General features: G+C 38.1%; 2 protein-coding genes across 8 annotated transcripts in view; one reads left to right on the forward strand and one right to left on the reverse strand.

The window, feature by feature from the left end:
• The window catches only part of lsp1a (lymphocyte specific protein 1 a), a 253,384-nt gene extending 236,374 nt beyond the window's left edge, over window positions 1-17,010 (forward strand). For all 4 annotated transcript variants that reach the window (XM_069898739.1, XM_069898719.1, XM_069898729.1 and 1 more), the window contains one exon: window positions 13,715-17,010. The gene's annotated coding sequence lies outside the window, so the exon portion shown is untranslated. The remainder of the gene's footprint in view (window positions 1-13,714) is intronic.
• Window positions 2,513-17,326, reverse strand: part of prr33 (proline rich 33) — a 33,020-nt gene continuing 18,206 nt past the window's right edge. For all 4 annotated transcript variants that reach the window (XM_069898706.1, XM_069898691.1, XM_069898681.1 and 1 more), the window contains one exon: window positions 2,513-9,621. In XM_069898706.1, coding sequence (XP_069754807.1) covers window positions 7,516-9,621 — 2,106 coding nt within the window. In that variant the 3' untranslated portion in view covers window positions 2,513-7,515. The remainder of the gene's footprint in view (window positions 9,622-17,326) is intronic.

A 17,326-nucleotide genomic window follows, 5' to 3' on the forward strand; every position in this document is an offset into this window, starting at 1 on the left:
AATGTTGCATGCTCTCTGGTAGAGGAGGGGGTGATTGCATTGAGGGAGGTATGAGGCATTATTTCACCAATCAAACTATCAGTGTTACATGCCAACAATCTATAAAAAAAAACTTGCAGAATGAGTGTATGCTCCACTCACTCCATCAGTTTTTCCAACCTGAGATCGATCAGAGCGACCTTCTGCCCCATTTCAAGGTGACGTTTGGTACAGGTGGCCCAATTGCCATGTATTGATTTTTGCAGTGAAGCAAGAGGAAGAGATGAGGTGGCGGCAGGTACTTTGGTCAACATTTTGTCAGACAGCTTGATGGTAAGGTTATTGGCTGCTCATCATGTGTTGTGTTAATTATCTAGCAATGTTCATCCTCCTTATACCTTTCTAGTAATTTCTGCCAGAAACTGTGAAGCTGTGGCCTTCACACAAGTGCAAGCTCACAATCTTGAACCAGGTTGCTCATTGGGTTCATTCTTAATGTGATCCAGTTTTATTCTAACCCATTTGTTTGCTCGATGGTCAGCAACGGTTCCTTAGCAATTCATCCCGTTAATGCATCAGATGATGTGATGGATCCATTCATCACTTACCCATATGAGTGTTGAAAATTGTCCCAATATGTTAAACTCAATAAAAAAAATTTAAAAGAGAGAAAATTGACCCATGATGTTATTAAAGTAAAACTCCAAGTACCTATTAAATGCCACTGTAGTATTATCATGAAAATCTGTAGACTCCATGGGGTTGAAGTAAAAATACAAAATGCTGGAGAAGCTCAGCAGGTCAACCAGTGTCCGTTATGTAACTACCCACCCAGTCTTCCCTCCTCCCCCTCATTGCCGTTCTCCCCTCCCTCCTTTCTCCACCCATCATCTCCTTCCTTTGTCACTAACCCCTCCCCCTCTACCTTTTTCTCCAGATGCCTGCCGGCATTCTCTCATACCTTGATGAAGGGCTCAACCCTGAAACGTCGGTTCTGTATCTTTAACCTTTGCTACCTAAAGGACCCTGTTTGACCTGCTGAGCTTCTGCAACATTTTGTGTTTTTACAAATGCCTCTACATTACATTTATTCTGTGTATAAAGGGAGGAATCCAGAGACGTTTTGATTTCACGAGAAGTTTCCATCCTTTAAGACTCCGACGTGACTGGGAGTGAGGGTCAAGGAAACAGTGTACCAGAAAGTTCAGATGACATCATATAGAACAAGGAACCAAGAATTCAGAGTAAATGTATCAAAATTATCATCTTGTGTTTTGGTTACTATCGTCAAAATCATAATTGACTATGTTTCCTGAATATTAATTGAAAAAAGGCAATTAAAAACATACATTTGTCAATGCAGTCACTCATCAATCAGGGATGCAGTGTAAATTATGGGGAAAAACCAGAAATGCTGGAAATAAATAGAATGGTTAGCAATTGAACAAGAAAATTAATTATAATTATAATTTGATTGGATACTCTTGGTCAAAATAAATAGTTCTATCTCCATTCTGATGGAAATGATGCTTCCAAAATAATAGCTTTTCCACATGCTGAGCTGTTCTTTGGTACAGCCATCTGTCTTTGGTCTCTTCTCCCCACACCTTCCAAATGTTTGTGTATAGAGCTAATCTGGCAAGTTCAGACACCATGGAAGCAGATTTATCTTTTGGGGATGATGGCAAATGATTGTTATCGGATTGTCTCTCGATTGTGCACCTCCCTTAATCTTTATGGCCAAGGACCATATTGAAAAGGAAAATAGGGAGAACTATTTAAAGGGCCACTGATCAACATTCTGCACTTGACTTTGCATTGTGTAAAAGTTAAATAATGTTTCATTGGTGTAGTTTATAAAGAGAGGAAATGGGCCTGTAAGAGTTTCAACATCCTCAGTACGGTTTACTCCGGGGGGACCAATTTCCTCCCACCTTTAAAAATATACCTGGAGCTGTAGGTTAATTGGGTGTGAGTGGGCTGCAAGGCTCATAGGCCAAAATGGCCTGTTACCATGCTGTATATTTAAATTTAATACTTAATTTGTCAGAATCAAGAAATATGTGCCAATGGTTGCATCTAGTGTACTGTACTTTCCCGATCGTTTTGTGTAGTGGTTAGCACAATGCTATTAACAGTGCCAGTGACCTGGGTGCTCTCCGCAGTTTGTATGTTTTCCCCATGTCTACGTGGGTTTCCTTCGGGTGCTCTGGTTCCCTCCCACATTCTAAAGATGTACAGGGTTTGTATCACATGGGTAGCGCAGGCTCGCGGCCTCTTTCCGAGCTCTATCTTGAAATTTTATAAAAATGATGTATCCTATGATGTCACTGCAACATAAGAAAATTGAAATATTCCATTCCTCAAATATATGGATATATTTTATTTGGTTTTTTTGTTTGTTTTTTTAAATTTTTTAATTGTTCACACTATGAACCATATTAATCAAAATACACACAAACATTTCCCTCTTGAATATACACAGAGGCATTTTCTTCCCTTTTTCCCCCTCCCCTCCCTCCTTCGCACCCCCATCCAAACCCATTAAATGTTCAACATATACAATACAATAAAACCATTAAACAATGTCATCACACAATGAAAATAAACAATAAAATTGTGTCTTCTACTTTTACACACTGGGTCAGTTCATTTCGTCTTCTTCTCATTCTATAATTTTAGGGCGTGGAGGACTGCGGTTGGCCCTCTTTGTTGTGTTCCATGTATGGTTCCCAAATTTGTTCAAATAATGTGACTTTAGTTTTTAAATTATATGTTATTTTTTTCAATGGAATACATTTATTCATTTTTATGTACTATTGCTGTACTCTCAGGCTCTCTTCTAATTTCCAAGTTGACATTATACATTTTTTTGCTACAGCTAAGGCTATCATAATAAATCTTTTATGTGCTTCATCCAGTTTGAAGCCTAATTCTTTACTTCTTATATTACTTAGAAGAAAGATCTCTGGATTTTTTGATATGTTTTTGTGATTTTATTTAATACCTGATTTAGATCTTTCCAAAACTTTTTCACTTTCTCACATGCCCAAATTGCATGTACTGTTGTTCCTGTTTCATTCTTACAGCGAAAACATCTATCTGATACTGTTGGGTCCCATTTATTTAACTTTTGGGGCATGATATATAGCCTGTGTAACCAATTAAATTGTATCATGCGTAATCTCGTGTTTATTGTATTTCTCATAGTTCCGGAGCATAGCTTTTCCCATTTTTCATTTTTTATCTTTTTGTTTAGATCTTGTTCCCACTTTTGTTTGGGTTTATAACTTATTTCATCATTTTCTTTCTCTTGCAGCTTGATGTACATGTTTGTTATAAATATTTTCATTATCATTGTGTATGTAATCACATATTCAAAGCTACTTCCTTCTGGTAATCTCAGTTTGCTTCCCAATTTGTCCTTTAAGTAGGTTTTCAATTGGTGATATGCAAACATGTACCGTGAGTTATTTGGTATTTATACTTCATTTGTTCAAATGATAATAAATTATTTCCCAAAAAACAATTTCCTATTCTTTTAATCCCTTTTCTCTCCCATTCTCTAAAGAAAAGTTATCTATTGTGAAAGGGATTAGTTGATTTTGCGTCAATAATAATTTTGGTAGTTGCTCATTTGTTTTTTCCTTTCTACGTGAATCTTCTTCCAAATGTTGAGCAGATGGTGCAGTACTGGTGAACTTCTATATCGCACCAGTTTTTCATCCCACTTATAAAGTATGTGTTCTGGTACCTTCTCCCCTATTTTATCTAGCTCCAACCTGGTCCAATCTGGTTTTTCCCTTGTTTGATAAAAATCTGATAGATATCATAATTGTGCTGCTCTATAATAATTTTTAAAGTTTGGTAGCTGTAAGCCCCCTTGTTTGTACCATTCTGTTAATTTATCTAGCGCTATCCTCGGTTTCCCCCCTTTCCATAAGAATTTCCTTATTATTTTCTTTAGCTCATTGAAGAATTTCTTTGTTATGGGAATTGGTAACGATTGAAATAGGTATTGTATGCTTGGGAAGATATTCATTTTAATGCAATTTACCCTTCCTATCAGTGTTAGTGGTAAATCTTTCCAATGTTCTAAGTCATCTTGTAATTTCTTCATTAATGGCTGATAATTTAATTTGTATAGATGGCCTAGATTACTATCTAGTCTAATACCTAGGTATCGGATTGCTTGTGTTTGCCATTTAAATGGTGATTCTTTTTTAAACTTTGTGAAATCCGCATTATTCATTGGTGTTGCTTCACTTTTATTTGTGTTGATCTTGTAGCCCGATATTTATCCATATTCCGTCAATTTCTTATGTAATTCTTTTATCGATAATTCTGGTTCTGTTAAGTATACTATGATATAATCTGCAAATAGACTGATTTTATATTCCTTCTCTTTTATTTTTATCCTGTTTATTTTATTTTCTGTTCTTATCAGTTCTGCCAATGGTTCTATTGCTAAAGTGAACAGTGAGGGAGATAGTGGACATCCCTGCCTAGTTGACCTGCTTAATTTAAATTGGTTCGATATATATCCATTTAATGTCACCTTCGCCATTGGACCCTTATATAATGCTTTAATCCAATTAATATATTTCTCTGGTAAGTTAAACCTCTGTAATACTTTGAATAAATAATTCCATTCTACTCTGTCAAAGGCTTTCTCTGCGTCTAAAGCAACAGCCACTGTTGGCATCTTATTTCCTTGTACTGCATGGATTAAGTTAATGAACTTGCAGACATTGTCCGTTGTTCGTCTTTTCTTAATAAATCCAGTTTGATCTAGTTTTACTATTTTTGGAACACAGTCAGCCAATCTGTTTACTAATAGTTTTGCTATTATCTTATAATCTGAGTTAAGTAGAAATATTGGCCTATACGATGCTGGTGTTAGTGGATCTTTCCCCATCTTTGGTATTATTGTAATTGTTGCTGTTTTACATAAATCTGGCAAGTTTTGTGTTTCTTCTATCTGGTTCATTACTTCCAGGAGAGGAGGAATTAGTAATTATTTCAATGTTTTATAGAATTCTTTTGGGAGTCCATCCTCCCCAGGCGTTTTATTGTTTGGTAGCTTTTTTAATACATCTTGTATTTCCTCTATTTCAAATGGTTTTATCAGCTTGTTTTGCTCCTCTTCTTGCAATTTTTGTAGTTCACTTTTAGCTAGAAACTCATCTATTTTGTCTTCCTTCCCTTGGTTCTCAGTTTGGTATAATTGTCATAGAATTCCTTAAAGTTTTCATTGATCTCTGTTGGGTTATATGTAATTTGTTTGTTCTTTACCCTTGATGCCAATACTGTTCTTTTAGCTTGTTTTGTTTTAAGCTGCCAAGCTAGTATTTTGTGCTTTTTTTTTCTCCTAGCTCATAATACTTCTGCTTTATTTTCATTATGTTCTAAAGTTTGTAGTGTTTCGTATTTTATTTTTTTGTCCGCCAATTCTCTTCTTTTTGTTGTATCTTCCCTTGTTGCTAGTTCTTTTTCTGTACTTACTATTTCCCTTTCCAGCTGTTCTATTTCCCGATTGTAGTCCTTTTTCATCTTAGTTACATAACTTATTATCTGCCTTCTGATGAAGGCTTTCATTGCATCCCATAATATAAATTTGTCTTTCACTGATTCTGTATTTATTTCAAAGTACATTTTAATTTGTCGCTCAATAAATTCTCTAAATTCCTGTCTTTTAAGCAGCATGGAGTTTAATCTCCATCTATATGTTCTTGGTGGGATGTCCTCCAGTTCTATTGCTAATAACAGGGGTGAGTGATCCGATAACAATCTAGCTTTATATTCTATTTTCCTAACTCTCCCTTGGATATGAGCTGACAACAGGAACAGGTCAATCCTTGAGTACGTTTTATGTCTACTCAAATAATATGAGTATTCATTCTCCTTTGGGTGCTGTCTCCTCCATGTATCCAAAAGTTGCAGTTCCTGCATTGATTTAACCATAAATTTGGCTACTTTGTTCTTTCTGCTAGTCTTTTGTCCAGTTTTACCCATCTTTGAATCCAAATTAAGGTTAAAGTCCCCTCCTATCAATATATTCCCCTGAGTATCTACAATCTTCAAAAAATATCTTGCATGAACTTTTGATCCTCTTCATTAGGTGCATATATATTGACCAAATTCCAGAGTTCTGAATATATCTGACACTTTATCATTACATACCTCCCTGCAGGATCTATTATTTCCTTCTCTATTTTGATTGGTACATTTTTATTGATTAATATAGCTATACCTCTGGCTTTTGAATTATATGATGCTGCCATTACGTGCCCTACCCAGTCTCTCCTTAATTTCTTGTGTTCCACCTCAGTTAGATGCGTTTCCTGCACGAATGCTATATCTATTTTTTTCTTTTTTCAGTAAATTTAATAGCCTCTTCCTTTTCATTTGGTTATGTATTCCATTAATATTTATAGTCATATAGTTCAATGTGGCCATCTCATATCCTGTTTACATCTCATTTCCACTTCCTCACCACCACCTTTCCCCTTTTCCCCATTTTCATTTGTTTTCTTTTTTTGAACGCACTGTATGACAACACTTCTAAAACATAAAATACTTCAACCATTCCCACATCTAAAATTGATATACTTTATTTGTTTGTTGCAAAATACATTTTGTTAGAGCAAGCAGTTATGTGCAGGGTTGCCAGATTTGATGCCAAACAACACATTTGTTGAATTGGTTGGTGGCAGAAAGTGCCAATTGGCACTTTCTGGCAGTTTTAGAAGATTTTTAGGCTCTTTTTGGTTCATGTTGGTGCCTTTTACAACTTTTTTGAATTTTTTTAAAATCTGTTGCCAAATCTGGCAACCCTGGTCACGTGGTGTGGTATAGCACATTTATAAGGACTTGGAATATGGTGACTCTTGTCAAGTTGCAGGTTAAAAGTATGACACTTCCAGTCAGTTGCTGTATTTCTTCAGTCAAATATGAGTGAGAAACCACAGAATTGCTACTGAATTGTGAATTCATTTAGTATTGAGCTGCGAAAATTCAGTCCCTTCATTGAACAGAGAAAATCCTGTAAGATGAATTCAAAGCTTTAAAGTCATTTATTTTATCTTAAATAACTGGTCTCAGCAGTGCTGATGTTGGACAGGTTAGCATTTGTGCTGCATTTAATGTAGACCTTATTCTGTAGTGCTTATCATATGTGACAAATGCTCTTTGGCTTATTCTCCTTCATCACATTGGGTCTTGCTATTGCTGTCCATTCATGGTTTACCTGACAGATGACAGCCTTTCAGTTGGGTAGAAGACATACAAACACCAATCGAACCTTTAATGCAGTGGGTACCAAATAATTGTTGGGAGTGTGTTAAACATAATTCACAAGAACAGAACCTGGTTGAAATATCCATTTATTACATTTTGTTACATTTTGTTATGCGTGTAAGAATTTATTTAAAAAATCTAATCCAGATTACTGCATAGATGGAACTCGAATGTATTTGTGTTCCCAGAGTAAAGGCTGTTTTCTGGACGTCTACTTTGTTTTGCTAGTTTCTGTATTTAGGATACTGCTTTTGTTTGCCAACCTTTTGCAGTTTGATTGAAATCCTTAAGTTCTTCATCGTCAATTGCTTTGCGATGCAACCCTGATTCAATCAATGTACTACTAATTCTCCTCAGAGGACCTTTAGCTGCTTCTTTTAACTTTCTGGCATCAAATCGTGGTCTAAAAAGTAGAAGAGGCAGACGACAGCTGAACCATGAGGTCTGGTGTGCTTGCCTGGATGTGTCTAAAGCTGATTCCTGTTGGTTTTGTCTGTTTTCCTCTGTCAAATGCTCTTTCCATGCAAACATTTGGAACAGCATTGCATCCCACATCTTGTTGGCTCGTGTTGCCCTTGCCTTTGAAGATTCTTGTTTCCTGTCTTCAACGATACTTTGATTCTGTTTTTGTTCTTCGGATTCTGGGAGTTCTGGTTCTGGCTCCAGGAATTTGGGTGGTTCTTCTTCCACCACCATATGTTTCTTGAGACGGGTCCAACCACTTATCTTGCTCCTGGGAGGTTTGACATTATCAACAGGTTTCTTTTGACCTGCTGCTTTCAGAAATGATTTCACTTCTTGGTTAGTTGTCTCAACCCCAGTGTTAGATGGTTTCTCCAAGGTGGTCTTTGTTATCTGATGGATTTCCATATTAGCACTACTAGCATTTTTTATGGCTGAAACATCAAAACCTTCTGTAGAGAGGCTCTCTTGAGGCACTGCACGTGTAAAAGTCTTGCCTCTTAGAAGTTCATTGGCAGGAATCTGTGCCCTTGGAGTCTTCACCCTCTGAGGCTCGTAGGTGGGAGTCTTCGCCCTCAGAGTCTCGTAGGTGGGAGTCCTCGCCCTCGGAGGATTGTAGGTGGGAGTCTTCACCCTCGGAGTTTCGTAGGTGGGAGTCCTCTCCCTCGGAGGATCGTAGGTGGGAGTCTTCACTCTCAGAGGATCGTAGGTGGGAGTCCTCACCCTCGGAGTCTCGAAGGTGGGAGTCCTTGCCCTCGGAGTCTCGTAGGTGGAAGTCCTCGCCCTCGGAGGCTCGTAGGTGGGAGTCCTCGCCCTCGGAGGCTCGTAGGTGGGAGTCCTCGCCCTCGGAGGCTCGTAGGTGGGAGTCCTTGCCCTCAGAGGCTCGTAGGTGGGAGTCCTCGCCCTCGGAGGCTCGTAGATGGGAGTCCTTGCCCTCGGAGGCTCGTAGGTGGGAGTCCTCGCTCTCGGAGGCTCGTAGGTGGGAGTCCTCGCTCTCGGAGGCTCGTAGGTAGGAATTCTCGCCCTCGGAGGCTCATAGGTTGTTAACTCATAGGTGGGAGTCCTCACACTTGTTACCTCATAGGTGGGAGTCTTCACCCTTGGAGGCTCGTAGGTTGGAGTCTTCGCCCTTGGAGGCTCGTAAGTGGAATTCTTCACTCTACTGGTTTCAAAAACATATCCTTTAGTACTTGTCATAGCAGTGTCAGGGCCGCTGGCATATAACTTTGTAATATTAGCTTCAGAAACAATGTCTTTGGGTTTAATAGAGTCATTTGTGGAAATGTTTGCCTTGGGCATCTCCATGTCAGGCCGGGCGTAGAAACTAGGGGAAAAGCGGGGTGGCATTGCAACCATTGGTGACTGTTTTTTGCCTGATGATTGAACATTTGAAACGAAGAATGTCTTTACAGGAATCACAGGCTGTAATAGTTGACCAGGGTCCTGGTTCTGAACTTCAGCTGGTATATGTTGGCCACCTTTTTTTGGGAGAATCTCTATTTTGCCCTTGTAAAACGTTCTACGAAGAGGATATAGACTTGTAGTACGGGTTTGGGTTAGTATTGTTGAGTGTGGTCTGAGAGAAGGCAAAGGTGATTGAAGGTATTGAGGAGTCCGACGATCACAGTGTTCTGGATCAGGACTAGCCTCGCTAACGGGAGACAGACAAGCCCGAAAGGGTTTCGACAGGTAAGAGTGGGATTTATCTGATGCATCTTCAGGTTGTAAAGATATCTCCGCAGCTTTCTGTTTTGCAATCCTCTTCAAGATTTTTTGTAACCTTGCATTGTCTTTGTCAGGCTTTGGTGCCAGAGCTGGTGGTGGGGGTGGCATAGGGTGCGCTGAAACGCACTGTTGCATCGCCATTAACATTTTAATTCCCTGAAACACAATCAAAGAAAACTTAATTCCATTGCAATTTGACATCCCTCACTGTCTATTCAATTCAGTTTCTGAGAAGAAGGGTCTTATATTACATCCTCTTCAGTGACCTGTGATCTAATTGTGATCTCGAGAGGCTGAGTTCCTGTTTGTATGTTGGGGTAGCAGAGAGGCTGATCATACCAATTGTTATTTTCTACATACCATGTGCGAGATAAGACTATAAGAAATAGAACCAAGACCAGCTCCCCACACCTAATCTGCCATTCGACCATACTGGAGCCTCAGTTCCACTTCTCTATATCAAGCCCATAACCTTTGAATCCCCTAATATCCAAAATGTTTCTTCATCTATCTCCTGAATATAGTCAATGACTGTCTCTCCATTGATCGAGAATACCAGAAATCCACTGCCCTCTTGAGAAAGAAACCTATTCATCTGAGACCTGAATTGCTCTCCTTTAAGACTCTGACCCTTGTGCTGGACATCCGTACAAGATGAGACATGAACCCCCGTCAGGTTCCAGAAGAGTGAGATTACTTCTTATTCAGCTAAGCAATCTGTTTACTCACTTTTCACAGGACAACACCCCCATTTCAGGAACCAATCTGATGAACGTTTGCTGTTTTCCCTCCATTGCAAGTAAATTCTTTCATAACATTCCAAAATGGGTCTCACCAGGGCTAGTTACAGTTTCAGGAAGTCTTCTTTATTCTTCCACTCAAATCCTCATACAACCAAAGCCAATATCCTATTTGCATTTTTAATTGCTTGCCGCTGTTACACATTAACTTTCCCAGGATTTTTTAAACCAACACCAACACTGCCATCATCAGAAAACTTGTATAAATTATACTTAATACCCAAATAATTGTTTATAGATTCGGAATAACCACGATACCAATACTAATACATTCACAGCCTTCTGATCAGAAATTATTTGTATAAACTAACTTGTGGATCCATAAAATCAACCCAGAATAGTTCCCCAAAGCTCTCGAGCTTTGTTTTTAAAATCTCTTCTGAAAATGATGAATCAGTTTATGTGTAGCCAAGCCATGATTATGATCAACATAAGGATATACTGTTTTATCAGAGAGGGAAACAGAAAATGACTGATCTGCACAAATTTGATATTGATTAATCATGGCATTCTGTTAATTAGGCAATAAAATAGTCTACACTTCTGTTGCCCTGCTGCAGTTGAAGTTCTGCCATTATCAGACTGTTGAGAGATGAACAGAATAGTGAGGAGGGCAAGATTTGGTATTTGGAATGTGTTAAAGACTTGGGCATGGGCAGCATGGTGTCGCTGTACATTGCAAATGACTGTGATTCCCTTTAGTTAGTATTGGCCATGTTTTTAACAGTGAAATTGATTATTCATATTTCACAATACCTCTCGAAAATGTTAAGTGAGGAAAGGAATCAGTACTTTGGCTGACTGCAAGTTGTCAGTGTAAATGAACAACATGGCAAATATAAGCTGAATGGGACGGTACCTGCTCAACCAGCCAAAGTGGGTGACTGTTTTGTGTTCAGTCAACAAGCGCAACTTGGACTTCCTTCTATGACTACTTTTATTCCCCATCCCACTTCTGTGCTGAACTTTTCAGCCTCTGGTCTGCTGCAGTGTTATCAGGAGTCTTAAACTAAAATTGAGGAACAGCACCCCATCTTCCATTCTGCCAAATAGATCACTCACATGCTGGCTCCTGCATTCATTGAGGATGGAGATGTCCTTGGTGTTTCTTCTTGTGTTTTGGTATTTTATTGTCCCAATTCAATATTGCATTGGACAACTTCATGTAACTAGCTCTCCCTCTCTGTATCAGAACTGGCCAATTACGTTGCAAGCCATGCTTCTCTGATGTTAGCTCATTTCCTTCTGAATCCCTTAACATGCCTTAACACAAACTGATTTGCTGGCTAGATCCTGCATGTTGTAACTTCTATGTTCCTCTGTTTGTCTTCTCACTCTCTTAACTGCCCTTATTCCATGATTTCCATTCATTTTTTTCCCTCACTGCCTCTATCAATCCATTGGTTAGAGAAACTCTGCAGCTTGTCCTCAAGCCACTCTCTCAGAAATGCTACCTTTGGCTTAGACATCCTTCGTGACTGAAAACCAACATTTCTCTCTTTCTCTCTTTCCAGGTCCTGACGAAGAATCTCTACTCTGAGTGCTGATTCTATTTCTCTTTCCTAAGATTTCTTGACTGGCATTATCTGTTTTTTTTTGCTGCAGAGGTTTTTTTGATTTGCATTTATGGAGGCCTACCACTTGCAGTGTGTGGTGGGTTGACTGTTTCTGAGTAAACCCTTTCAGCTTGACAACTGTCTGTTGATTTAATTTGCACCACAAGCAGTATGTGTAAAGTGAGATGTCAGCAGGAAGAATAATTACTTCTATCCTCGTCTGATCATTTAGAGGGCCAGGCCCGACCATTATGCAGAGTCAGCCATTCTTTCCTCCTACTCGCTTCACTCCAGAGTTCAACCAGTATAAGGTGCTCCCCAGAAAAAGACCAGAGCAATGTGCAAGTCAGCAAAATGCAATACAACCAACCTTAATAGATAGAAGCTGCAGTAGCTTATTGCTTTTGGGAAGTGTTTCTTGGTGAGAATACTGCCAGGTTAATGCTCTTCGTGTTTGTAGGATATTGATCCAATTTGTGATAGATAACTACTATGTGCTGAACAAGTAATTTAACTAACAGATCTTAAATAATAGGATTACAGTTGTAGAATCTGAGAATAAAATTAACCCATTATAGTCTTCCAAGTTGGCTTAATGTTTAACGAAGAAAGTTTTTTTTGCGGAAATGTTGTGCACGTTATTGGTCCTCAGCTGGATTGCTGGATTCAAACATTAGGCAAGATTTCAGGGTCATTATGAGAATGCAAAAGAAATTTCTCACTATCGTACAATGAATAAAATGCATTAGTTACATGACAAAATTAAAGCAGACAAAATTAAAGCAAACTGAATTCGGGCAGCACGACAGTGCAGTAACCATAACCATATAACCGTTTACAGCACAGAACAGTAACAAAGTAGTTCCTCAAAAGGTGCCGCCCCTTGTGGGGTGGCACAGTTAGTGCAACGCTATTACAGTCCCAGCCTCCCAGATACAAATCCAGAGCTGTCTGCAAGAAGTTTGTATGTCTGCCTGGGTTTCTTCTAGCTGTTCTGAATTTCTCCCACCCTTCAAAAATGTACAGGGTTTGTAGTTCAATTGGTATATTTGGGGGGAGGAGGGGGGCTAGGCCATATGGACCAGAAGGGCCTATTACTGTGCTATATGTCTAAATTTAACTCCTGACTTTTGGTGTTTTCTGTGTGGCATTTGTGTGCTCTCCCTTTCACTGTGCTTTCCTCTGTTTGCTTGGATTTTCCCCAAATCTAAAATGTGCATTGTCCCCAAAAAGTAGTCAAATCTGGGAGGTGAGAATGAAATGGCATCAGTGTAAGTTAATGGTTACGACACAAAAATGGGATCAAATGTGCATATAACTGAAAACGTTTCTTTTTATGGAGAGATATAATCAGGGCACACCAGATGATTTTTTTTTAAACAAGATTTTTTTTTTTAAACAAGATTTTTTTTCCATCTTCCGATAGCCCATTCCCTAATCTGGTCCAACTGTCTAATGCTAGCTCAGAAGTGAATATCTTCATGAAAGGGCAGTTGAATAGGAGGGGGAAATTGAACATGCAGACAGTTCATCATATGGATGACATTTATTGTAGAACAAGATCTCACTCTAGGAGCTGAATGACCAGTTCACTTGTTCTGAGCTGCATCAGCTGAAGAAAGAATTCACCACCTTGTCTTGTCTCACACACATCATCAGGCAATTGATCGTGTTCTCAACAGTTGTGGCACATAATTGGAACAGAGTAGAATGCGCTTAATGTTGCATGCACAATACATCCTATTTTAGCGATGGTGTCTGAGTTTTTTTACCTTCAAAACAAAATGTTTCCATTGCACACCACAAGCATTGCTCAAAAATAAATAGAAAATATTCATCATTCAAAATGTACCATAAAAAGACAATCATTTATTTTCCTCTTTTTTTCCTCAGCTGAGAAAATAAGAATATTGAAGAACAGGAGCTAACAAATGGACCAAGAGCAGTTTGAGCTTATTAATTTTATATATGAATTGTTGTTTACCTATAAACTTGTTATTGTCACTTATATCATAATTGTTAAGTTTTTCATCACTGATTTTGCAATAGCTTAAACATGCTATGTATATGAAAATTAGAAACCATTCACTAGAAACGTTGTGCAGAGTGGCATGTCTAAAACAAGGTCAGATTTGCCTTGCTTTCAAAGGCCACCTCTTTTTACACAATCTTGTTGGACAAAGTTGAGAACATCCATTTCTTGCACCAATCTTCTTTGACAGAGATGTAAAACACATTCACATGCATTCTGTTCATGCTACTCACACCATACTGCACATGCATGTCCCTTCATACCGCACACTTTCGCCAGAAAGCCCCTTCGTTGGTAGGTCTTTTTAAACAGTTTTTTTTAAACAAATGTCTGTAGAGCAGATTTTTTTTTTAAATCCTGACATGTGCTTTTGATAGGAAGTTACAGCCTCAACCCATTGTTCCATTTCCTTGGAAGTGGTCTTATCATTTTGCTCAAGTCCATTTTAATCTTTCCATGTTTGGTTGCACATTTAGCATGGACACATTTTGTCTTAGATCTCCCTTCTTTTGGTCCTCTGTATTGTTTACAAAAGCTCGTCAACAAAAAAATATTCTGGAATATTGTTTAAGCTGGAAAATCCTTGGATAACTTGACTAGTGAACTTGTTGTTAACACTCTCCTATTTCCACTAGACCTAGTTTTAAAGAAATTGAGAAACAACATTATTGTTTGCACAAGAGTGATGTTTTTCTTTGGAATAAAATGGAAATATTTGAAATTGGGTCACTGACTGATGCAACTTGCATCTCTGTATCAGAAATAGGAATAGTTGACCAGGGTTCATCAGAAAACCAAAAGTTCCAAGCAGGCTTCTAGTTGCTAAAAGAATATGAGCCAATTTATAACATATGAGAATCTGTTCAGATATGGAAAGTGGGAAATAAAACATTGCTGGACTCTTGTGATGAGGCAATATGTACTCATGAAATGTGAGCAAAAAAAAAAATCTAAATTATTAAGCCATTTACCTGGTTCTTGTTCCATTCTGATCATTTTAATTAAAGTCTCTGCTGTTAATAACTATTCTTCCATTATTAAAATTTGCTTGGTTACAACTATACTGTACCAATTATTACTAGATTTTGCTACAGTTTTTACATCAGAAATGGTTTTACCTTTGTAGTAATATAGATATGTTTAATTTTGTGAAATCTTTAAATTGAACAGCATCATGTTTTGTAAATAGAACCAATTTGATGTCACAATTAGAATCAAACTGCTTCTTGAGGGACTTTTCCTTAACAACTGTACCAAGAAATCTACTTCTTGTATTTATTACTCTTAGAGAAGTGCCTCCTTTCACTAATTTGAACTTCTGGTTAAATTTGTCCCACCATGTTCAACGAGAACTATATTTAAGATTAATACATATCAGACATTGATCTTGTCAGGTTGGATATCTTCAAATTTCACCTAATTTTTTTCTCGTAATTCAACCAGTGCAAGTCCAGATTTATCAATGTGCTGTCAGGAGGGAGGTTTTTTTTTTAAAAAAGTTCATTCCACTCTCACGAAGAAATAAAGAATAAACGATAAATGGCAAGAAGGCTTTCCCGAGTTATGCTAAGCAACTGCCAACTTTTTGTTCCTTGAACTAGAGCAGTAGTACAGCTGTCTAATAACTCCAGTGATCTAGGGTTCACTCTGGTGCAATCTGAAGGAGTTAGCTCAGTCTCCCTATAACCACATGGAGTATTTCCAGGCATCTGGTTTCCTCCCACATTTCAACTCCCTGAATGTGGCTGAATGGGGGAATATCAGGGGGTGTATGGACACGTGGGAGAGAATAGTTTACAATGGTATACAGTATGTGGAGTTAATAGGATTTTTCTGAGAGCGGGATCAACTCTTATCTCCCTGTTGTAGTTTAAGTGGCATAGTAAGTACTGAAATGGGAGCAGAAAGTTGAGAGTAGGTGTTGATTGATTGAACAATAGTGGCAAATGATGTTCACTGGGAAATTTGTGAGGTTGTCCATTTTACACACAACAGTATTTTTCTAAATAGTAAAATATTCAGAACAAGTAGAGATATTTCAGGGTTCAAATGCCAAAACTAATTGGGGAGAAAAGTAATTTAAAAGCCCATCACAATGTTAAACTTTTTCTAAAGGAAGCCAGAGTATAGAGTAATTGTAAAATGCTCTCCTTCGATACCATCATTTAAGGGCCAAGAAGCCTTCGAGATTTTATTAGCTTTGGTGTATGTTGGGGGTAGGGGGTTCAGTTTGGGTTTATTACCTGATCTAAATGTGTTAAATTATAGACAAAGATTTGTGTGCTTTGGAGATGGAAGATTAAAAATGATATAATTGATGTACTGGATCTTGCTGAGGTGCAAGATAAATAAAATCAGTGGGGAAGTCTAGAACCATGGGTTATACCCTCAATCCAACATCTTAACCTGCCAGGGATGAGTAGGAAACTTATGCAGTTAAAATCAGGACATCCTTCAAAAAATTATTGAAACTAGTCAGTTTGAAAGCATAAAATACATCATAGATTTGATCAGGGTGTTCTGGAATATGGATTAGAGGTGGGTAAATGAAGATATAACGTAGATCACCCATTATCTAATCAGTTGTTGGAACCTTTCAATGGGCTGAATGGCATTGCTTTCAGTTCCAGATTATCGCCATAGCACTGTATAACTCACCTCAATGGAAGAAGGTGCTATACACTCAGTGTGCCAAAAAAAAACAAGTATTTAAGCCCATTTAGAGGCCGCATGTAAGGGCACATCCTGAGGGTCTCCCAGAAGTCCTAGCCTTGTTCATAATTGGCATGGCCTTAATAAATGCACTGCAGTCAACTGTGCAGCTTCCAACAGGAGCATAGTTTCTAAAGGCAGCTTGTTGGTCATTGCTGGGCTGGAGCCGCAGTTAATTATCCCTTTGCCTCCCTCTGCATAAGATTTTGGCCACATGCTGTCATGGTACAGGCAAGATGAATACATTCAGTAAGATGGGAAAAGTTCACTGCTTTGAAAAATGCACTCTGGGGCCTTTGCTTTAACATTTTAATTGCAGTATTCTGTTTAATGTGAAATTGAGCTTTTTGTAAACTACTGTCGTGCCTAAAAGATGTCTGTTTGAAAAGGAAATTAGATTTATTGTAGCTATTATTGGTTTTATTAAATGTAATGTTTGGCCAAACGTCATTTTGTCCTATTCCTTCATTTAAAATGAACACATCACACTCATTGCAGAATGGAATTTAACATACAGTCCTTAGTACAAATTTTAATGATACTCCAAAAAGTATTATCCAATTCACAAACCGAGAAATAGAGAAATTACAGTTACATGAAAGTTATCTTATAATCCTGAAAACTTCCTCAAAAAATGTTTAATAGCAGCCAGACTCACTCTGCATTTATATTGGTCAATCGTGTTGCTTGGCTGGACCAAACTCAATTGGAAAAAAACATTGTAAAACTCCAACTTCAATTTGATCCCTGATATTTGAGGG

This window comes from Narcine bancroftii, chromosome 1, assembly GCF_036971445.1.
Source record: "Narcine bancroftii isolate sNarBan1 chromosome 1, sNarBan1.hap1, whole genome shotgun sequence".
NCBI classification, from domain to species: Eukaryota; Metazoa; Chordata; class Chondrichthyes; order Torpediniformes; family Narcinidae; genus Narcine; species Narcine bancroftii.